The following is a 24050-nucleotide window of genomic DNA, read 5'->3' on the forward strand; positions in this document are numbered from 1 at the left end:
ATGGCGTGTGCAAATGTATTCCCGGGAGAAATGTGTACATGTAAGCCACTTGTGTAAATTTACCATTAGGGACTTAAGTTGAGGTTAATGTGCCCCATTGGGACTATCATGTCATATAAACCTTCTGATTTTGTCGGATTTATCAGTAAATATTCGTCATAGTAATAAAATTGTAGAGCGAACATTGTTATAAATACTGCTGTCGAAATTCCTTGGCAAAGTATTCCTAATAAGCGACTGATATGTCTACAACAATGTTTAGATCTGATTGTGTTTCTTATTTAGTTTCTTCGGGGTGTGTATACAAGAGTTATACAATACAATTTATCATGTGCATGTTGTTTCGGAATAATCGAATAGTGAATATACATAAACAGCTAAGTGTTCTAACAGTCTTACAATCGTTGAGGTGACACAGGGCATCAGTTAGTTTAATCTAAAGTTACTTAAGAGAATAAAATGATTAGATATTTATATCACAAGTCACTGGCAAGAGTTTAATCGAAAAAAAAAATCGAACTTTATTAAAAATAGTTAGTTTTTTATATTGAGGGATGAGGTACAGTGTGGGTAGGAACCAGCCGTCAGGTAAGATATGTTGATAAAGTGCAGCGTGTTTGCCTGTGGAAATGGGTTTTCACAACAGACAATTACTGTTTTGTCTTGTAGGTAATGAAAACGGAATAACGACTAAAGTATTTCAGGCAGAAGTGATTTTAGTTTGGTCAAATAACTGAAAAACATTATAAATGATTCCCTTAAGATTCTCTTAATTTTCAAATGGCCGCTGTCCTTTTCCAGATCACTAAAATTGCCTAAAATTATATTGTAAAGAATATATTATGTGCAGTTGATTTTAGTAGTGAAATGTATTTCAATGACAATGTATACGTTTATATCTTTCATTTTATCAATCTGAGTGAATCCTGGATTCAATGAGTGCTCTGTTTCCCGCAAGCAAAAAAGAGCTAGCATGTACGCAAGATTAATATTTTGAATCATTGTTATGGTTAATGTTCAATTAAAAGCATAAGTTGGAATGTACGCATGCTCCAGAATGCTTCGATTATGTTTCTATTTTAATCTTTAAATTCCTTACTTATAATGCAATTATTAAAGCATTTTTATATGTATATTGTTGTTATTTCGGTGGTTTATGTTAATCTGTATCATACAAACACTCATTAGTGTCATAATACCGACGTACCAGTAAGTTAAAAATAATAGTCTGTGTTGTCGTCGCTTTTCAGTAGTTTGGCCCTGCTTTTAATAATATTCTAATAGTGTTGCCCTGCCAATATATTTACAACAACGCATTTCTGTCCGTTTACGAAGTTATTCGATATAATTCCGGCTTGATGATGAACGTTAAATTAATCTTGACATGGAATTAATAATGACGTATGCTACAATCAGCTATCCACCTGACCCGCTGTTATTCTACATAGAGCGGTTTTCTACGAATTCTGCAAATCATGATGTCAGTAGTCTTTGGTAAACGTGTTAAGCAGGACCCGCGTTATGCCCTATCATTGTTTCGCGAATTCAATCGCGAGGAGTCCGTAAGTAAGATAAAATAGTACTGCGTGATTTCATGCGGCTGCCTCACGGTACTGGGACGTTCTAGAGCCGTCAGATACACGTTATATTTTTTTAACATCGTACGGGGCTCGCGAATGACTCGCAGGGACACGGTTAGGTACTTGAACGATGAAGGGCCCGAAATTTCCTAAAGTCAGTCACGAAATCGTACGGCATCCGCTCGAATCTTGTTGGGACCGTTCTGTGACGGTACACGGCTGTCTCCAACGTGTATGCTAGCTTAAGGTAAATTAGAAATGTTCTCACATCGGACTAAAATCTCCCGATGCGACCTACGGCTGATAAAGATCTCCAAGGCGCCCGCCGGATAGCCACGGTACCCTTGCTGCTGCCGTGACATTTTGCAATCATTCTACGTTATTTTTAGTTCAAATGTAACATCATGACAATAATCATGCGTTTTGCGAATGTTTGATTTCAAACATTTATGGATAATCTAAGAAAACGAGCATAATGCACCATTTTTTTAAATACATTCTAAAAAGTATCGGAGCATTTCAGAGTTTTACAAACTTAATTAAATTATTAATTTAATGCCACTTAATTATTGTAGGAACCTCGGTATCAAAGGTTTACATTGAATCAATGAAAATCATTTTAGACCTTATCGCTCTATGCAAAATAGCACTTGCAGAATTGAACCTTTGTAAACCACAAGCGATTGAAATTCATATATATGTTGGTTAAAATAAAAACAACTTTTGCTGTTTGCTGGTTAAAGAATGTCACTTTCACATATTACATGATTTTAATTATTTATATTGATTTTTAACCTGATTTCTAAACGAAAACACTCGCTCATTAAGGTAGATATAAATCATATAAAAATAAATTAATCTTTTAACATACCAGATATCTGAACGCCGCAGAAACACCAAAACACAAAAAACAAATTCCCGAAACATGCTGGCAAACTAGATCGCAGCTGTGTGTGGAGCGTTTTTCAATCAGCCGGTAATGCGCTAAAGCCCCGGTCCGACAATTTATACTGCAAAATTCTACGGTTTCTACGACAGCAGTAAACATTGCCTTATTTAGACAAAATTTGACAAATAGCAATTTTTCATCACAAACAAACTGACACTACAAAACACATCGACATTAATTTAATTAATATTATTATTATTAATATTATTCGAATAGTTTCAATGTGATTCAAATTTATTTTGCAGACACCATTAATAAATACAAAGTAGTCCCTGGCGGTTTTGAAATACAGGAATACGAGCTCATTTCAAAAGATGCACCAAAATATGCAAATTTTAAATGTGTACGTTCTCAACCTGTCAGTAATTTATATTTTAATACAACCCTTGATCCAGAACCCATTTGTATTACAGGCATCCAGGTGGTGTTAATGGCTAATGTAATACAATCAGCTTGACATCCAAAATATGTTTTGACAAAACAAATTTAGATATATGTGTAAGAGTATACGTTTATGGTTATGTTAATCGACAAGAGGTAATATTTATTCTAAAAATGGCATATTAATATTAACATTTGCATAAAAGTGGTATTAAGTTATGACACAGTGTATTATGCATTGTAATTAATTCTGCATATATTATAGTGCCTTAAAGATTTATAATTAGAATAGAACCCATATAATAAAAATAAATCTTATAATTAAAATTTGTTTATAACTACGCCCTTAACAGTCTGTGCCGTGTGCAATGACTTTGCAAGACACTTAAGCAAACACATAATAAAACTGTCAATGGGGTATAAACACCGAAATGGTATTATGAGTATTTTTGCTTGAGCGTCTGTCGAAATAGTTTTATAGATGCGAGTATAAAATGAGCCGCGACACGATCTCCATTAATAATAATTTATTTTCTTTCGATTGAATACTAACTTAATCGAATAGAAACTTCTTCTTCAAACCTGTTTATATATTTTGTAACCTATTTTCAAATATCAGTTTTTTTCGTTACTTGTGAAACATAGCTTTAAGTGCGCACTCGGTAAAACATATTACCAGCACTGTAATAAACAATTTATTTATTTTATGATATGCATAGAAAGGATATATAATGAAATTTAATTGAAGATTTTTTCGGAAAGCCCGCATACTTAGATGTGAATGGAATGTCGTTTCAGAAATGACGTTGATGAAACTGTGACCCAGACAGAGTCTTACCTTTGATTTATACGTGAGAACGAGAAATTTGATTTGATTTGAAGACAATACTTAAATCGTTTAAAACAGTGGAATATCTTATTTCACAAATCATCGAAAAACATGTTATACTTCGTGTCAGTTTATAAATGTAGCTTAATTTCTTATAAGATCACATCACTTATGTCTAAAAACCGCACAAAGTCACATTTTGTCAGAAAATGACGTTCTTGATTTCTTGTATCATCTGTGTGCCAGCTGAGTACCGAAATGAGTTTCGGTTTTCAAAACTTGTTCAAATCCTGCTACGACAAACCTTCGTGATCTATTACATTTTACCTTGTTATCATTCAATCTATAAAACACATTTTCTAATATAACACCTGATTTCTTTTCAGATTTCCATCTAAACATGTTTATAATTCAATGTATCACCTGAAAGAGGTTTTTGCGCAATAAACTGCCTGTGCATGGATTTCAATGATTTGAAGTATCAAAATACAACGACTTAATGTTAACTGTATAATCAGAGTCACTGCCAAATGTATTTTTACTGTATTTTGACATGAAGCATTTATTAGGTATTAAAAGGTTTGCATCGCGCTTATGATGAATGCATATGCCATTGAATGGCAATGAATACACCGTAAAACTATTACTGATTTTGAGTATTATGTATCTGTAATTTATGCTTCCTTTGCATTGAACATAAAACAGATGGATTTACAGTGTCGAATGGTCCTTTACATCGGTCTGGTTAAGTGTTGCACAGAAACATTATTTTCACATGAAATGACAGAAAGGTCATACGTGGCTACTCGATTTGTTTTAAGTGTTTTATCCCCTCGAGTTTATAATGACGCTTTCCGACCATTTTCCATCGAAAAACAACCTCGGATGTACGCCAATACATCAGTGGATGTAGTTCATATAACACAAATGTAATCATTAATTAAGTGTAGTGTTTAACGTGTATTTTGTATTTCTAAGTTTAAATTGATTGTCAGGGAGGTGTATCATTGCATAAACAACTAACATTGCCAAGAGTACATTCATGAAGTCTAACCCCCAAATTTATATGCGATCTTCTTTCAGCATAGTTAAACTGTTAAGATTTTTGACATTGTAAACCATTGTCCATATACATTCCATTTGTTTTCAACGGATAATGGCTTAGAAGTTCTGAATTTGCCGTCATCCGCTAGCGATGGTAAATGTCAACCATATATACGTCTCTTCCTCTTTAACATAGCTTTGCGATGTGGTCGGGGCATAACGTAGCCAATGGAAGCGGGCAGACGTTTAAATTCTTAAATTTTGCACCACCTTGAGGGTCTGTAATTGTATAATGTCAATGTATAACATGGCGTCCGTTTTGAATCACTGATCAAACCTTTGGCTGCCTGTCAACACTCTCATATTTCAGTGCGGGTAAATTTATTTTTCAATAAATTTACAAGAACAGTCGGAAACCTTTTTCAAATATCAAGTTATACTTAAAACACAGCCTCGGGCAATAGTTTACTTGTCCTTCTCGACCTCCGGCAATAGTTCGCTCGTCCTTCTTCGACCCATGTCAAAAGTTAGCTCGTTCTCCCTCGACCTCGGTCAGTAGTTCACTCGTCTTTCCTCGACCTCGGTCAGATTGTTTTTACTTTTCATCGACAAACTGTTTCATGAGTATATACTAACGAATTAAAAAGAATGATGAAAACTGTATTTTACAGAAAAAACACAGTAATCATTTTATAACTACAAACTACATTTTGTATGAACCAAAATGAAATGTTCTTGGAAGTCCATCATTTTTTCTTGTCATAAACTCGACTTCTAAAAGATTCTTGTATCTTGTATTGTTATCAATCGTATCATGGATTAAACTACTATCAAAAAGAATATACTTCCAAAAATGCATGCTTTTTAAAGAATATTGGTAAAAATGATATGCTATAAATTGTATCAAATCTGCATGTAAAACAATAGGTGTGAATGTCGATAGGGGTATTAAATCCACTTATTGTTGAATAAGTCAGAAGAGTAAATCATTTGCTGCGTCGTTACGGAAAAGCCCCGACTAACTCTCTGTGACTAGAATGGTGCTGTTTCGAGAAAGAGGTTTTCGTGAACGTGCTGTTAAAATTTATATCAATAATAAAAAAAAGCTTGGCCTTGTCCGAGTCGAGGCTTGGCATTTCCCGCACTTTTTGCATAGTTTGTTTTCTTTCGTAACAAAAAGCGCGTTTGCTAAACAATAAGTGTGGGTCTGCAATTTTTCATAAAACATAGGTTCAGATATAGTATTTTCCAGGCTAAAGTTATCACAAATGTTATGAAGATGTTTACATTTTTCTTTGTTCAGTAAGTCATAATTCAAGTCTCGTATGCAGATAATAATTATGTTCAAACGTTATCAACATTTTGTCCAAACACTTTGAAGTATAATTTTCTAATTCTGGATCTAACATCGACGGTTTTTGATACAAGCACAGAATACTCCATTTCCACCTCTGGAGTGACAGCTCGTAGCACAGGCACTCAAGTTAATCATTTTTCAGGTTCCTGTGGCGTTTGAAGGGGAGATCAGCACGGGTGAAGGCCATCAGTCCTCCACCATGGCAGTTGTGATCTCGTATAACTTACATCCGTCTGCATTGAAGAAGTTGTTGTTGAGACTTTCATCCAGTTTGGTTTCAGCAATTACGAGCAGATCTGAAAGTTTATCATCAAGGATTTTACAAATTTTCATGGAATTTGTACCGTATGCTCTTAATATTTAGGTAGATTAAATACCTACCGGACATTTTTTTTTTTTCTAAGAGTTTTAAGGTTGTCGAAAAAATCTGAAGAGTCGCTATTTGTGCAGCAAGATAAAACAGAATCATTAGTCATAGGTGTTGTGGTGTCCGCTGTTGTGTCCTCGCCAGGTTATAGCCAGTCTTCTTCAGGATCTGGAATAGGATAAAAAGAGTCATTTATATCTAAAAACTGGTTGCAACTGTCAGTTGCAGATAATCCTGGTCCACCTCGTCACTGGGGGTGATATTTTCTCTGGTGTAGGGCTATTAAATGAGTCTGAAAAACAAGAACAATTCTTTTATTCAGGGCATATGGCACACGGAGGACATGTAAGTGAGTTATCAGATAGATTATTATTTAATACTGATTTAAGATCTTGATTGTTTCTTTCCTTTAGTTGGGAACATTTTTTTATGAATCCTGTGACGAAGGGTAGAGTTAAGTTAAATATGATGATATTTGCGTACATTGTTTAGGCAAACACTGTAATTATTAATCGAATTGTTACCAGAAGGTCCAAGGTTAAGCGAAACGTCGCCGCTTAATATAAGTGATAAAGAAAATTTATACAAATCTGAATGGTCATTTTACGGTTTGTCAATTTATTTACCCGAAATCATTCCGTCCGAATACGTACTTACCACATAAGTCGAATTTTCATTTGGCTGCCACACGCCCGCTTGTCTTGGTACAGTTTTTTTTATTTACGATTACTGTTGTTTTTGTGATGTTTATCTCATACAAATTATTTAAACTGGAGGTGAAGTAAAGGTAAAAAGACAAAAATAAAATGCTGTTTACAAATCGCGCTATACCGCGGAGCAGGCAACAGTCGTAAGCAAAAATATTTTAGCAGTCACCAATCATTTAATATGTTTGCGTTTTCTGTTATTAAATACAGGGTTACATCCTTGTTATCAGTTTGTTTTTTTTTAATTTAATACAGGGTTACATCCTTGTTATCAGTTATATTTATTTTTCCATAAATGCATTATTTAGTATGTAGTTTAAGGTTTATCAGTCAAAATTGATGTTTGTTATACATGTGTATGTATTGATTTTGAATAAGGGTGTCACTTTAAATGTCCCAGTAAGGAAGAATCGTTATTCATATAACTATGGTATTTAATCAGATTATGAACCGTTGTGATGGTAGTAGAATGTGAGGATAATCCTTTCCAATCCTTTCCATTGACTTAACCGGAGTATTTCCCCCTAATTAACCGCCGAACAAGTTGAATGTCATAATATTTATACACACATGTTCCCTATGGCACTGAGTTTATTGATCGCTCAATAACAATAGCATTAGACAGGTCCTAAAACTGAAGGTAGTTAAACGATAGATGTTGTACGTTCAAAGCTTGATGCAAAATCTGAATTTTGAAAACGTTTTATCTAAAACATAAATTAATGATAAAACCAGTTTCAGTTTTGCAATGGGATACTGGAAAGCAAGGTATAAACATGAACATTGTTGAATATTTAGAATAAAAAGAAAGAAAAAATAAACAAAAATGTTTAGGCATAAAACGTCATAGACATACTGTAATAAATACGTGTGGAAATGTAAAATAAAAAAACAGTAAATGTTTATCAACTTTTATTACCACTCAAACGACAGGATTGCTTTAATTATGAAACATATGGAATGCGATTTACTTGGAAACTCCTTGACTTGAATCGACATGTGTGTAGAGTTTGAAAAGGGCAGCTACCCTGAAACACTCAGGTGATTCAATGTGGCATTAAATACTGTACATGTATGTTTAACGTTTTTATGAAAAAGGGATTCGAAAAGTTCATGTTTTGTGCCCCAAAACCCGAGGAAGTTTTTATCAAAATGTATCGGTCAGATAAAGATGTTTACCTACTAAAACAAAAGATTGCAGACGTATCCACCTTAATAAAAATCCAGTTAATTGTGCAGAATAAGCCCGTTTCATGGTTGTAGGTCAAATAAAACATTATTTTGTACAAGTAAGATGAATTTAGTGACAATCATGGGTACTGTAAAACCGACTGACCGTGGAACAAATACCTCGGCTGTCGCAGCTATTTACACCCTGAGCTGATTTTAAGAAGCATTGCAAATTGGATATTTTTGTGATAACCGATATGGATAATAATTACTCTTTTGTTTGCTGATGCGAATTCTTAATCAGCTTTATTATACCTGCCGCCGTTAATTTGTCGTTATGAACTTGAAGTATAGTCATCAATAGCTTTTCTGTAATAATGATACTTTCAAACTTCTTTCGAGGACTGAAAATTATATGTCTGTATTACTTTACGCTTGTCATTTCAACATTTGTTAGTGGCGCTTCTTTTAACCCAAGACCAATGATCGAAAGTCCCAGTAATGAGGAATATTCATTCCAATGGCTACGGTAATGAAACAGATTTTGATCTCTTCTTTTAACATGACTCAAATCTCAAAAATACCCAATTATGATTTATCTTTCCTATCATCATGGTAGTTAAATTGATGATAACCCTTTCCACACTCTGCAGTGGACTTTACTGGAGTAGTTTCCCTTACTTAACTGCCTTACAAGTTAAAATACCAACACGTGCCCAATGACATTGAGTATATTAATCGATAATAGCAATTAGATTAAATAAAATACTTAATGGCTAGTCCGAAAATCAAGGTAGTGAACGAAAGCTGCTGGACTTTCAAAAGCTGGAAACAGAATTTGAAATTTAAAAACGATCTAAATTAAAACTGAAATTTATTATATGATTCCTATCAAATGATCAAAAATGAATAAAGCTTGTTAGTGACTTTCAAATATAAACATTGTTAGTATTTGAGTCTGTGTGGCCATACAAAATACAAATACAAAATTTGTAATAATTTAATGTTAATCACCAATAAAACGACAGTACTGCCTTTATCGTTTAGTGTGTATAAAAGGATACACTCCGCGAGCTTAGTGCAAGACGGTTGTAATTCAATGCAGAAATAGAAGGCGTTACATCAATTTTGCGTATGCGCATGATTCATCACCTATGTAGCATTTGAAGGGGAAAGGCATTCATAAAATTGCAGGTACTTCAACGAATGCACTGGTATATTTATGTTTTCTTGGATAAAGGATGGTTTTACCCGAATAAGGGTCGGTTGTTTATTCGTTTCGTGCTAATTTCCCGACGAACTGATAGGAATGGTAAACCTACATACACAAAAGAATATAAACGACTCAACGAAGTGAAGCTTCTCTTAATTGTGTAAAATAAGGCCGCTGACAATGGCGAGGGTCAACCACAACATCCGTTTGTACAAGTTAGTATGTGTATTGGTGACACGGTGGTAACTGTAAAGGCGTTTGAGCTTGAAGCCTATGGAATATTGCGACATATCATTCTGGTTATGTCAGGATAAAAAATAGGGTTTTAGCTATAGAGTTTTTCAAGGTAGCAGCACCAAGTCCTTTTTGTAAGCATCCTTCTGCTCTCATATAATTGAATTCAATGCTAGCTTGGGCGCCCGTCTGCTTTCATATAATTAATTGCTTAAGAGAGTCAAATATTTATTTTGTCTTCATTACCTTTTATTCATTTTTATTATAAAAATAGGGATGGCAACGAGTACCCGAGTATTAATCACTACTCGGGTACTCGGAAAAAATGTTTGAAATTCACGAAATACATGATATACATACTATGTATCAGTATTGGCGCATTGCTTATAAGGCAATGTACTGTCCCTCTAATCCCCTCTATGTACACAATTGACCCTTACTATTAAGTAGAATACAACCTACATTTTAACCCAATGACATTGCATGTAGGCTATCATTAAGTACTAGACTTAACCATTAAGAATTTCACCTTTGCGGGTGTTTAAAGTCAGCCTACTGCCACTCATCCGAAACACATTACCTGCGTCAGATTTTGCGCTGTCAATGCATCAACCAATTAGGTTGTATTCTTATTCAGTTAGATGACCTAAAGTAATTTCTTAATGAATTGACTTCATGTCATCTTACTATTACATGAGAGTTGTGAGAGTAAACAAACTGTCATAAAGGGCCTAATTTGCAATAAGCACTGATATCAATTAGCGAAGTCTATCTCATACACATTTTTTATTGTTAACCAACTTTTTTTTTTTCGAATAATGTACGTTGACAAGGGAACTAGGAACGACAGTTACGAGCATTGATTCGTTAAAAGGCGTATTTTTGCAATGATCCGCACAATTGACTGGTGGATATCTTTAATTTGGAATTATGAATAGTAATGATGTTAACAACAGTATAACAATATGACGAATTGTCCCTTAGTAATAATATTGTGTATGGTAAACAACTGAACATCAATCGCAGTGGATTGTAGTGTCAATTATGCAGCTCGCAAAGCCCACAACGTCAATTACGAGCAGCCGACAGAGTCGTGGAAATGCACGCTGTTAGGTGTCGAGAGAGTTCTAGTTTTTTGTATGTGCTTTTTTTTATTATTTTTGGATACATGTTCGTTGGATCTTGAAGTTTAATGTATGCTAAAAAAATTTCGTTCTATGAAATTTTATTTACGTTCATCATCAGTGTAACCGGAACAGCAACGGTGTAAATGACACAATCACAGACTTATTGAAAGTTGAAAATGGCCAATATATATATATGCCCATTATTTGCACTGTATTACTGTCGGAATATACCCGTTTTTTTTTTCTATGGATGAACATAAAGATGAGATTTTTAAAACAAAGTTCAATGGCGTTTAATATCATTTATTTTTATCACACAATCGGTAGCTTGTCAGTAAAGAAATTGTCTCGAGAGTGACCAAAATGTTAAAGTACTGCTCTAAGAAATCCAAGTGTCGTTACTGTGCCAGTAATTCATGTTGGATTTACCTAGGCTATTTCATGAAAAATCATAATGTAGTTCGAAAAAGTAATTTGAATGTTTTCAAATCGAGACAATCTCCGTAAATCTGACTGGCATCCGAAATTAGTATACACACTACACACTTTAAAAGAAATATGGGTAATATAACTCATAATCGGTTGTACAAAGCCGAACGATTGAATTCAAATTGTTTGTCTTTTTTTATATCACATATATTGGATGGTGGCTAATTAAGCAACTACGTTTTATGAAAAACATGTTTACAACTCTGAATCGTATGATCTTATAATAGTTTAAACAGTTGACATTTTTTAACAAAATGCAATTCCCATATGTGTAAGAAAAAAAACTGTCATTGTACAATGATCACAAATATATCAAGGTATAATAAAAAAAACATTAATTGAAAGTATACAAAACATGACTTCAGATAAAACAGAGATTACAAATTGTTTGTGAAACACTGCGTGTAGTTGCACTTAAGTCTGCAGTTGGTGACAAAAGCTGTTTGTACGTGTAGGCTCAAAGACATCATTGCGCGTTCCTTGTGATTGTATTCAATTTTGTACCAGTGTAACCGTGAGTATATTGAGTTTGGCTTAACTTTCTCAAACCAGTGGGAGTAAGATTCATATCGGCTACAAGTTTATGATTTATAAATTGTGCCCATAACTAGAAAGTATAGCATTTAAAGAGAAGCCATCATGTGCAAGTACATGTAGCGTTTCGCAACCTCGCTAATTTTAGAATCGGGTCGTCAGTTCAGCGAACTATCATTGGAAAATATGACTTGCCATAACCCATGGTAGTTGTAAAGGGGTTCTCAAATAATAAACAAAATATTTACAACTGCAGTTAGAACATGTGAATATTTTAGAAAGTTAAAAAAATGCATTGATATTAAGGGATATTAAGGAAACAACGACTTGAAACTAAAACAAATAAGCGTCGAATTGTTTAAAAAATATATGTGTTTTTTTGTTTTGTTTTTTTCATAATTTTAAATAATTGCTTGTTCTTCACACGATATTTGTCTTTAAATCTCAAATCACAGCCTTGTTGAAAAAACATTCTCTGAAAAACTCATCAAGTTTAGATCAGATAAGAAACAATCGCAGACAGAAGCACAGACGCAAACATGGCACCGATGGCTTCCGCGCCGCTGCATGTTGACTCGACGCTCAACGTCACCGTTGCTGTTCCGGTAAGGGGTGCGGCGTCAGCAGCATGAAGCACTAACGTATAGGTTGGCGTTGCACTTTTGTCAAGTGTCTTGCTTGGCGCCACTTTCAGTTGACCATCAGTCCCGTAAGCGAACTCAGAATTGGTGTCTCCAGCTGAAAATAAACACATGATATTATGCGTTTATATCTTTACATTAAACCATGAGATTATATTCAAGATTGAAGCTGATTAAAATGCGGCCGCACATTCGTTACAATATCACTTGCCTGCAGATGTATTATGGATGTAACATTGTAATTTTACTTTTTTAAGCTTTTTCAAAAATCTTTTCAGCCCGAAGACTACAATGTTTATCAATTTGATTGTAAAATCAACTTCATGTAGTAAAATATGCAATATTGTTTCAGGTAACAGCTTCAAAATATTTTGAAAAATCATTATAACATACAGGCAATGGAGTATGTGACGGTATTGCTTGCGTCCGGATCTGTGGCTGTGTATGTGCCTACCAACGTGTCTGAAATGGTACATGATCAATATATGTAAACAATAAACGAATTCAATTGTTTAAGTTTAAAAATGTTTCAATAGTTTTATCAATCGATAAAATTACCATCGATGTATTGACTGTTGGATTGAATGATCCATTGTTAACCAATTGATAACGAAATAGTTGAAGGGAAAAGCTGTAAATTATGTAACTTATATTGAAACCTATGAGGATTAAAAAGACAAGGGGTCTAATTTCAGAAGTATGTTTTAAAAATGCAATGTTGAACTTGTTTAATCACTTTGGAATTCAGGTTCTTTAAGGGAGTCGTTCAAGTGTTTTTTGGTCAAACGTGGAAATAATTAATGTCATTTGATACGTGAACAGACTGCTTGTTGCTAGGATACGACTTCATCATGAGTTCAAAAAAAACTCAATTGCGAATCATTATGGAAAATGTGAAAAAATATGGTATATTTAGCTGTAAAGTATAAGCAAATGATAGAGTTGAAAATATTTGCTTTTAGCGATCTTAATTCTTACGATGATAAATGTTTTTTGTTTTGTTTTAATGTACGTATCTGAATGAAATTAATAATGCTTAAACTAATGCATTTGAAACCTGATTCATTTTAGGCTTTAATTTACAAATTGCTGTTCAAATTAGTGTTTGACAGTTACTATTCGTTCATAAAAAAGGAAAACAAAAACATGAAAAAACTCATATCTGCCCGACAACTGTCCGATATATTTGGTCCTGATGCTGTTTATATGACATCATTGTCACATGGTATGTACAGCGTGATTATATAAAGAGAACGTTTAGCATTTAATGTTTCGCTTTTTAAAGAAACAACCCAAGATAACTAACGCTTAATGCAAATCGATTTAACTCAGATAACTATTTACCAGCGCCAGACTTGTCTTCAACACACGCAGTGAATTGTGCTTCTGCGTAGGCTGGCGCTTCGTTGACGTCGGTAATTGCAAGGGTAATGGTGGCTGTCCCAGTCCCGCTGTCTACACTATCAGTAGCCCTGAAAGAAATAAACAATTAAGCGTCACCTTAAATATAAAAAATACGATTAATTATTACATTGTTTTCGAATAGTTCCCAGGTTCATACTAACTAGGAATGATTGCGAAATAAGGTGACTATAAAATGTCTTAAGCATCCGAGTTTTTATAGTTTTATCCAACAAAAACATGCGATCCATAAGCTTTAATTATTGCAAATTAATACAAATTATAATTTAAACACACCAATCCTTTCAAACAAAAATCGATTGATAAAAAGGTTTATTGAACATAGACAGATTACATATATTTTAAAATGTTTGTATTAATAAATGTTGGGGTTACTGTTTTGAATAATCAGCAATGCAGTAATTCATGGATACTGTTACCTTATTGATGAGGGCTCAACCTCACATTTGTCCAACACTCTTATATGTTTTATATTTTAGAGGAAAATGGAAAAATAAAATACATACGTACTTAACTATAAATATAAGAGTTGGAGCCGTTTCAAAATCCAGTGTCTGGCCGGCTGCTAAGGACACTTCGCCAGATGTAGCGTCTATCGTCCCTTTACCACCCGCATCATCGACAAGAACATAGGAGGCAGTAGCGCTAGCCCCGTCAACAGTTGCTGTCGCTGTAAAGAGGGTTGTTCCAGCAGCACTGTCTTCTGCTTTTGCATCTCCCACAGGAATAATAATATTTCCATCTGCGCTATCTGTAACCCCCGGAGATGGAGATGTCCAAGCAGTTACCGCTGCCTCTGGCAAGAAGAACGAAAATGCACAGTTGAATTACAGTTTATATAAGAAATAATGCAAAAACATCGTTTAAGTGTGCGTGCGTGCGTGCGTGCGTGCGTGCGTGCGTGCGTGCGTGCGTGCGTGTGTGTGTGTGCTTCTAAAATAAAACAAGTCAGGGGAAACTAGCGAATATCCCAATCTATGAATCTGTTATATGTATGATAATGACCTCTGTATAAGTAAACTACAAATTTAAATGCCAAAATCCATAATATCTATCGTATATTTACTGTCGTTTAGAACAGTGACTAACAGCCTACATTTGAGATTAATTATGAAAATGATGAATTCATCACAGCGGACGAATTTTAGTACCTGATTGGGCAATATGTTTGTTTTTTAAAAACCACATTTAACTTATTCAAGGATCCTGAAGAATCATTAAATAAATGACTTCACTCTGGGCTTTTGGACTGTATGCTGGGCGGCTCTACAGCACAAGGGTGATGTTATCCGTGAACCGAAGTGTTTAGTGTAGGTACACTTACATCTAGTTAATACTAATTTGTTTAATCAGGATTGTAAAGACAGCTTCGTTTTCTTTGATGTAAACAAATAATTGTGCCCTTTTTGAAAGTCCAATAGAACATCCCTCTGGTGGTTATCATACCTACACATCTTCGGAACCTTACCACTTTACTAAACTTACGCTCTAAGAAGTTAAGAAAGTTTATCTTAAATCCCCAACCAGCAGTCATAACAACTTGTTTCTTCAGAAATGCACATCAAACGTAATTGTGTGCGTTATTTAAAATCGATGTATCTGTTAGTAGTTAAAGGTTTATCACTCAAACTTTATGTTTGTTATACATGTGTATGTATTGATTTTGAATAAGAGTGTCACTTTATACACCTTTATTGTGGTGTTTATGTGTTATTATCAGATTATTTACGTACTTACAAGCGTTTAAACATAGACCACATACGCACCAAAATAGCTTTATCAATAAATGATGTGATTCCCACTTAGGTCAACAATCACTGGAACTTACTATTAGACATTTAACGGGGTGTATGTTTAAACTTTCGACTACTGAGCTTGTTGATGCAACTTTTAATAATAAAAGTGTACGTAAATTTAACTAATTCCACTTTAAAATACTTTCATTGTGATTTTACGCTTTATACTTAGACATTTAATTATAGAAATCTTGATCAAAGCAAAAAAAAAATAAAGGTGTGTTTATAGTTGTTTTATATATCCGTTGTCTTGTGACGTCACCTGTATATCGTTTAGAGAATGTTGGGATTTGTCCCTCGTCTTTAGCTTATATCGTGTATGATAATTTTAAAATATAAAGTTTTGTAAATCATTTAGTTTTATTTAACGGTTTGGGTATAATTTATATCTTCCATTTGCTCTTTCCATGACCTCACATAGTGGACTCGTCCAATCCATCCATGATACCGGTTATAGAATGTGTGCCAGTGATGCATTACTTGGTCTCTGCAGATATTGCGATATTGCAATAAAATGTTGTATGCACTCTCGGGGGAGTAAAACTTTAAATTAAACAGAAAACACGCCATGCATCTTCACGAAATATATACAGTATTCGTATGAAAACCTACAAAAACAAGCTTAGTAGTCGAAGGTTTAAAGATAAACCCCGATTAATGGCACAGGGTAAGCGCCAAAGACATAGAACACAAAAGCAAACAATCCAAAACCGAAAACATGTACTACAGCACAAAACTGCACAAACAACACAGTACATAAAAACTTTATAAAAAAATGAGGTGTTAATCAATGATTGTAAGGTACTGCCTTGGAATTGTCAGTGAAATGTAATTTTACTGGGGATTTAAACAAGTTTGTGTGCACAAACTCATTATCCCTACAACCCCAAATAAAGTTACGTAAACCTTATCAACGTATGCATTTACTTGAGAAAAGATAATCCCCGTTTAAGGACACAGGGTAAACGTCAAATACATAGAACACAAACACAAAAAATCGCAAAATCAACTCGGTACATATATACTATTTAAACAATCTAAGGGTATTTATCAAGTATTGTTAGTGCAATGTTTTCTGCGAGGTATGGAATTGTAGACATCTGTGCACCGTGAGAATTTTGCATTCTTTTCCCGGAATCCGGCCTATTCCAACCCGATATATGATCTTGGGCTTTAGTAATGCAGCGTCAATGCAACAAACATGCGATTTTTGAATGTTTATTTTCAATTTACAATGTAACTTTAAAAGGACGTAAATGAGCTTTACGCTTAACTCCCACCTGATACTTTCAAGACTATTTCGGGAGTCGCCCAATTTTGAACCAATTGATTAACTAGAGACAGCCTAATTTCGCTTTCGGTCTATGGTACCAAAGGTCTACGTTGGATCCATAAAAATCAAAAAGACCATATCGCTTTATGTAAAAAGCGTAGAACACACGTGATTGAAATTTATAAGATGAACAACAAATGTACAAAATGCAACTTGTGCCGTATGCTGATAATAATTTGTCAATTTTATATATTATATATTCTTTTGTGTTAACTTCATGCTAACTCTGATTTCTGAAAAGCATTTGTTCATTAACGTAAGCCTTAATCTACTAATCATAAATGATTTTAAGATATCATTAAGTCAAGGGTCTTTCAACATCCTTTTTTGTACTCTTTTTGATAATTATTATTTACAGTAAGATAACAATAACGATATATCTTTTAACACACCAGATCAATGAACGCCGTAGAACACCATAAAAGAAAGCAATTTCCCGAAACATCATGCCTAAGTAGATCGCAGTGTTTTTTCAATCAGCCGGCAAGGCTCTACCTCCCCGACCTGACAATTCATACTGCAGAATGCTATGGTTTCTACGGCAGCAGGACAAGATCACCTTATTTAGACAGATTAAATATGGGTTGTGTTTTTCAATTGCAAATAAACTGACACCTGAGAGCACATGGACTTTAATATTTCAGTAATTTAATTCAATTTGATTTCAGTGGGCTACAACAGTTTTGCAAGCGCCATCAATAAATACCAAATAGGCCCTGTAATAAACAAATACCAACGAAAGTGCAAGGTTAAACACTGCACTCTCTGCGTTTTGAACATGATTTTTTTTAAATATTTACATTCTCATCCGTAAAAGAACACTTTGTTATCCTTATTCAAGGACCAATTAGATTTGCAGACAGTCTCCAGGGATTTTAATGACGACTGCAATACACACACACAGCTTGTTATTAATTCAATGCCTTTTTGACAAAAAAATCAGAACAAAACATATGTTGGTACCAAGCATATTGAATTGTTACCACGATTCATTTATAACGAGGCGCTGTACAGGTTGTGCCTTCGCCGGCGGTTTTGCCAAAGCACCTGAGCAAACACAAGATAAATATATGGGGGTAAATACAGCCAGGTAAATATGTACCTCATGCTAAAATAAGTCTCTTATTAATAAAGTAAAGTTCTATAATAATAATAATAATAATAATAATAATAATAATAATAATAATAATTATTATTATTATGATTATTATTATTATTATTTTTATTATTATTATTATTATTAGTATTAGTATTAGTATTATTCATGAAAACCAGATGTGTTTTGTATAGCAATAAAACAATATTGTGAAAGCATTTTGTTTGTCAGGTGTGTACTTTTCCAATCCCTTGTACTGCTGCAATCAATTAAAATCTCTGAACCGGAAAAATGCAATTAATATTTCACTGATGTATTGCTATAATAATATTCAAATTGAAACCATAGGCCAGTTCGAACCCTTTCTAAAGGCACAAAACTAAGGCTGATACCTAAAACATCATACATGCACCAGACAAGGCTTTCGCAACAAACTACATATATTTCGATCACAATCTTTGAAAATATTTTGTGGACCAATATCATTTACAAGTGCGAAAGACCGAAACACACTGTTTAATGGTAAAAATGCTATATACATAGACGCACAAGTTTTTTTGAACATTTAGTTTCGAGTTAGAAATTGTAGCAGCAGGTGAGTCAAATAAAAATGCTGCTCTCTCAAAATGTTTAAACATAAACCCGGTTTAGTGGCAATGGGCAACGCCAAAGACATAGAACACAAATTCACAAACAAGAAACATAGAACAGCACACAACTCTACAAACAGCACAGTGCATAAATACTATATATAATTAGTATGTTTATCAAGAATTGTTAGGTACCGCCTTGGAACGGTCAGTAAAATGTAAATTTACTGGGGGTTTAAACCAGTTTATATGCAAAAACCTCACTCTCACTCAATTCTTAATAAAGAGAAAACGCAAAAGATAAATCTTATCAAAGTATGCATTAACTTGAGCAAACTTATCAATAAAACAAATAATAATAAAAAAACGAAAAGGTTAACCCCAAGTACTTCAATGATTAGAGATTCCAACTCTATCTGCAGACGGAGGGAAACAATTCAGAGCACCTAATTCAAATACTTTTCAAAGATACGATGCAGTCATCGTTAGAAACCAAAAGCTTCACACACAGTCTGCCTTAAAAGGTTTAAAACTGTGTGATCATAGAGTTTCATAATAAAAAGCATCATTGTACTAAAACTGGGAACAAATAAAGAAAAACATTATTAAAAATAAAAGCGACTAGTATATGCTATTTTCTCTTTCCAAATGATTTAAACACGTGTCCGCCAAAAACGGTTTTAAATATAACATGAAATAGCGAATTCTTCATAAAAATCAAAGCACTGAAAGTTTAGTTATGAAAGGATGCTATATTCAACCCAATATTTTGTTTCAGGTATTCATCTTCAAATACAAGAAGGCAAGTGCTCTTCAAAATATTGCCTTTATATTCACGGTTTAAATAAAATCCAAATAATTCATTAAGTCTATCTGCCCAACTGCCTCTGGAAACATTTTAATTTTACGAATTTTCTTTAAAACATCACCATAAAAATCAGGATAAGCAATACTATCAGCAATGAGCGATTTAAGACTACTATTGTACATTGATATGAGATTATAATGACCATTAACAAATTTAGAGAAAGTTTTCCTTAATTTAAAATATCGGATACCCTGTTTTTGCGTCATAAGTTTACTGCGAGAGTTGATTTTTTTACATCTGTACATATTCTAGCAAATCGTATTAACAGTGCAATAAAATACGATGGTGAAATAGAAACATCACCATTTAAAGAAGGGTAATTTATTATTTTAAAATTAAATTCATCACGTTTATCATAAAGATTGATGCTCAATATATCATCCTTTACTTCTAGTTGCAAATTTAAATAGGTTGCTTTTAAAACGGATGTATTAGATTTATTAAGTTGCAATTGTGAAGGGTATATCGAATTAATGTTAACTGTAAACACAGGATTATCTAAACTTAGAATATCATCAATATATCTGAACGTGCTATTGAGTTTATCAACAAGAGCTAGATCTCCAGACTTAAATAATTTTAACATATATTCACTTTCATAGCAGTATAAAAACCTGATTTGCCTCCGGGATTGTTTTGATTTAAGCCGCAATTTTAAGTAATGTTTGGTATAATTATAAAACTGAAGGACGAACATTGTTATATATACACAATTATTTATGTATTAAATATGTTGTCGAAAATCCTTGGCAAAATATTTCTTTAAAAAAAAACTAGTATATCTAAATACAATGTGTATATCTGATTTTCTTTCATCGCGTATAGCTGTTTGGACAATTTCGAGGCAGGTATACAAGAGTTGAAAGCTACCGCACATATTTTTTCATATACATTTTGTTTAAAAAAATAACAGTGAATAAACATGAACAGCTAAGACGTAAGTGTTCTAATAGCCATACACTAAATGAATGAGGTGACACAGGACATATATAAGTTTATCTAAATGTTATAAGTCGTTTTTAATCTTTAGATTCAATGCAATTTTGTTGTGTGTAGAAATATCCGACGGTCTTTCTTATATTGTTTCCACCACGGATCGGATGCCCACATCACCAGTCCCAACATTATTTAAATCGTGATGTACGCGATGCGGAAGCACACAGCATGTACAAGGAATGACATAATGTGGGATGGGGTACAGTGTGTGTAAGAACAAGCCGCCTGGGAGGATCTTTTGACAAAACGCCGCGTGTCATGAAAACGGAGTAACGGCTCAAATAATGCAGGCACAACTGATTTTAGTTTGGCTGAATTAACTGAGAAACATTAAAATGATATTTCACTTTCACTCTTCGACTATCCTTTGATTCCTAAATTTTCAAATCGGCGCGGCCATTTTCTACTGCTGAGATTTCCTAAAATTACGTTGTAAAATTATATTATGTACAGGTGTATTTCAGTTATTTTTCAATTACAATATATACGTTTATGTCTTACATTATTTCGATCTGATTGAATTTCATCAATGAACGCAAGCAAATAACACATTGTATTTACGTAAGATTGATATTTTAGATAATTGTTTTGGTTGTTTTTCAATTTAAAACGTCCATATAAGTGTACGCACGCTCCAGAACATTTCGATTCTGTTTCCATTTCAATTCTAAAATTCCTTTTTTTATTCTATAATTATTTAACAAATGATTATGTATATAATGTTGTTATTTCGATGGTTTATGTTTATTCTATATCAACCAAAAAAAACATTTGTGCAACAATACTGACTTTCCTGAACGTAAATAATGATAGTTTGTGTTGTCCTCGCCTTTGAGTTTTTTTTTTTTTTTTTTTTTTTATATTCTGAAAGTGCTTATCCGGTCAACCGTGTGAAGCGGGACACGCATTGTGCCCTATCATTTTTTTCGCAATTCCAATCGCAATGAGCCCATAAGTAAGATACAATGGTGCCGCAAAATTTCATGCGGACGTTACATGGTACTAGGACGAGAGAATGGCTGGAGCCGTCGGATACACGTACTATTTTTAACAACGCACGGGGCTCGTGGTGGACAAATTATGTTTTGAATCACAGAGGTATATCAGATTGTAGAATACTTAAACGATTTGAAGAGCCTGAAACTCAGAACAGTCCGTTCCAAAATCATAAAATCCAAATCATATGGCATTATATTGGGGCCGTACTGGACCGGTGCAATGTTGTCTCTAACGTGTATGCTAGCCTACGGTCAGTTAGAAATCTTCTCACATCGCACTCAAGTTTAAATGTTCAATCATGATAACAAACATGCGTTTTCAGAATGTTTGTTTTCTTAATTAATGGATTATTAAAAACTATTAAAGATATATGTGCCGCACACACTGACAATGTCCAAGTTTGACACCAACAAATCACAACAAATTGTTGGTGTTTTTTTTTTCTTGCCGACCTCAAAATGATATTGAAAAGGGAGTATCGACTCAAATGCAGTCATAAATGAGTAATTTTTGTTCGATATACCCAAGAAACATTACATTAAGATTCCGCTTTTACTCTGTGACTATCTTATGTTGTATTTATTTCAAAATGACCGTGGTCGCTTCCAGATTATTATTATTATTAATATTATTATTATTATTATTATTATTATTATTATTATTATTATTATTATTATTATTATTATAAAATCATTTCATTAGCCCCCCGTACGAAAGAAATCCCTTATTTTAAATTTGTCTTATCATTTCAAAAATACTATTTTGTTCCATAATACCGACGTTCCCGAACGTTGTTAATAACGATATTCTGCGTTTTCGTCGCTTTTCAGTAGTTTGCTGTGTTTTTTTAAATATTGTCATAGCATTTATCCGGTCAATTTATTTACTACCACGCAATTCTGTCTGTTAAGAAGTTATTCGAAATTATTCCTGTTCTATTGTGGAGAAAACGGGAGAAGGCCGAGAGATGTCAGATACACGAACAATTTTAAATATCGTACGGGGCTCGCGATGGACTCGCACGGACATTGTACAATACTTAAACGATTTGTAGGATTCGAAACTCCGAAAAGTTCGTTACGAATTCGTACGGCATCCGCTCGAATCTTGTTCTGCGCCAGTACAATGCTGTCTTCGACGTGTATGCAATATGGTCAGTCATGACAACAAATGCGTGTTCATAATGTGTGTTTTCAAATTGAGTATCTTAAAAAAATAAACGCATTCTATCGGAGGATTTCGAGGTGTAACAAAATAAATCAATTTGATGAAATATATATATATATATATATATATATAAAAGTACAAGCTCAATAGCCAAAGGTTTAAACATAAACTTTATTTGTTTTAGGATCCTTGGTATCAAAGGTCTACATTTAATCTATGAAGATCGTTTTAGACATTTTTGCTCCGCGTAAAATAACATTTGAAAAACTAAAACTTTAGCAAAACACAAATGATTGATATTCATAGCAGTTAATAATATAAAAACATATTGTTGTGTTTTGAAAGTAAAATAATGTCACCAATAGTGTATTATTCTATTTGTTTAAGCTTATTTTCAACAAGAAATACTCGCTCATTAAAGTAGATATAAATCATCTCTGATTTCATCGTAACCAGATAATGCTGATTTTGATTTTAAGATACCATGAAGTCAAAAGCCGTTAAATATTCTAAATGTTCTTTCTAGTTGTTATATCATTAGAAATGAAATCAAACGTAATTAAATCCTTGAACATACCAGATATCTGAACGCCGCAGAACACCATAGCACAGAAAAATATATCCCTAAACATCGTGACAAAGTGGATCGCAGTTGTGTGTGGAGTGTTTCTTAATCAGCCGACAAAGTGCTACAGCCCCGACCTATCAATTTATACTGCAGAATGCTAGGGTTTCTACGGCAGCAAGGCAACATTACCTTATTTAGACAAAATGCTATGTGAGTTGCAAATTTTAATTGCAAACACACTAGCACTTGAGGACTCATTGACTTTAATATACGACTATTTTTATTTTATTTGGATAATAAATTGATATTGAATGGATTAATTATGGATTATCAATGGGCTATATCTGTTTTGAGGAGCCTTCAAAAATACAAAGTGGGCCCTGGAGGCTCTGTAATAAACACATACTAACGAATTAACGTGGTTGAATACTGCACTGTCTGCGTTTTGAAATTGAAACTTGTACTTGTTTACAATCTCAAGCTGTCAATGTTTTATTTGAATAGGAATTATCCTGCACCGATTTGCATCACAGACAATCTCCCGGAGATGTTTATGACGGACGCAATACAAACAAAACTTGTTATTAATTCAA

The 24050-nt window shown here is 33.7% G+C and overlaps 1 protein-coding gene across 2 annotated transcripts in view; it reads right to left on the reverse strand.

The window, feature by feature from the left end:
* Positions 1-23508, reverse strand: part of LOC128240599 (protocadherin Fat 4-like) — a 40395-nt gene extending 16887 nt beyond the window's left edge. The window contains exon 1 of one of the 2 annotated variants that reach the window (XM_052957296.1): positions 23467-23508. In XM_052957296.1, coding sequence (XP_052813256.1) covers positions 23467-23494 — 28 coding nt within the window. In that variant the 5' untranslated portion in view covers positions 23495-23508. Of the gene's footprint in view, positions 1-2451; positions 2761-23466 lie in introns of those variants that run through there. The other variant, XM_052957297.1, reaches the window with a different exon arrangement.
* Between the last annotated feature and the right edge of the window lie 542 nt (positions 23509-24050).

This window comes from Mya arenaria, chromosome 7, assembly GCF_026914265.1.
Source record: "Mya arenaria isolate MELC-2E11 chromosome 7, ASM2691426v1".
NCBI classification, from domain to species: domain Eukaryota; kingdom Metazoa; phylum Mollusca; class Bivalvia; order Myida; family Myidae; genus Mya; species Mya arenaria.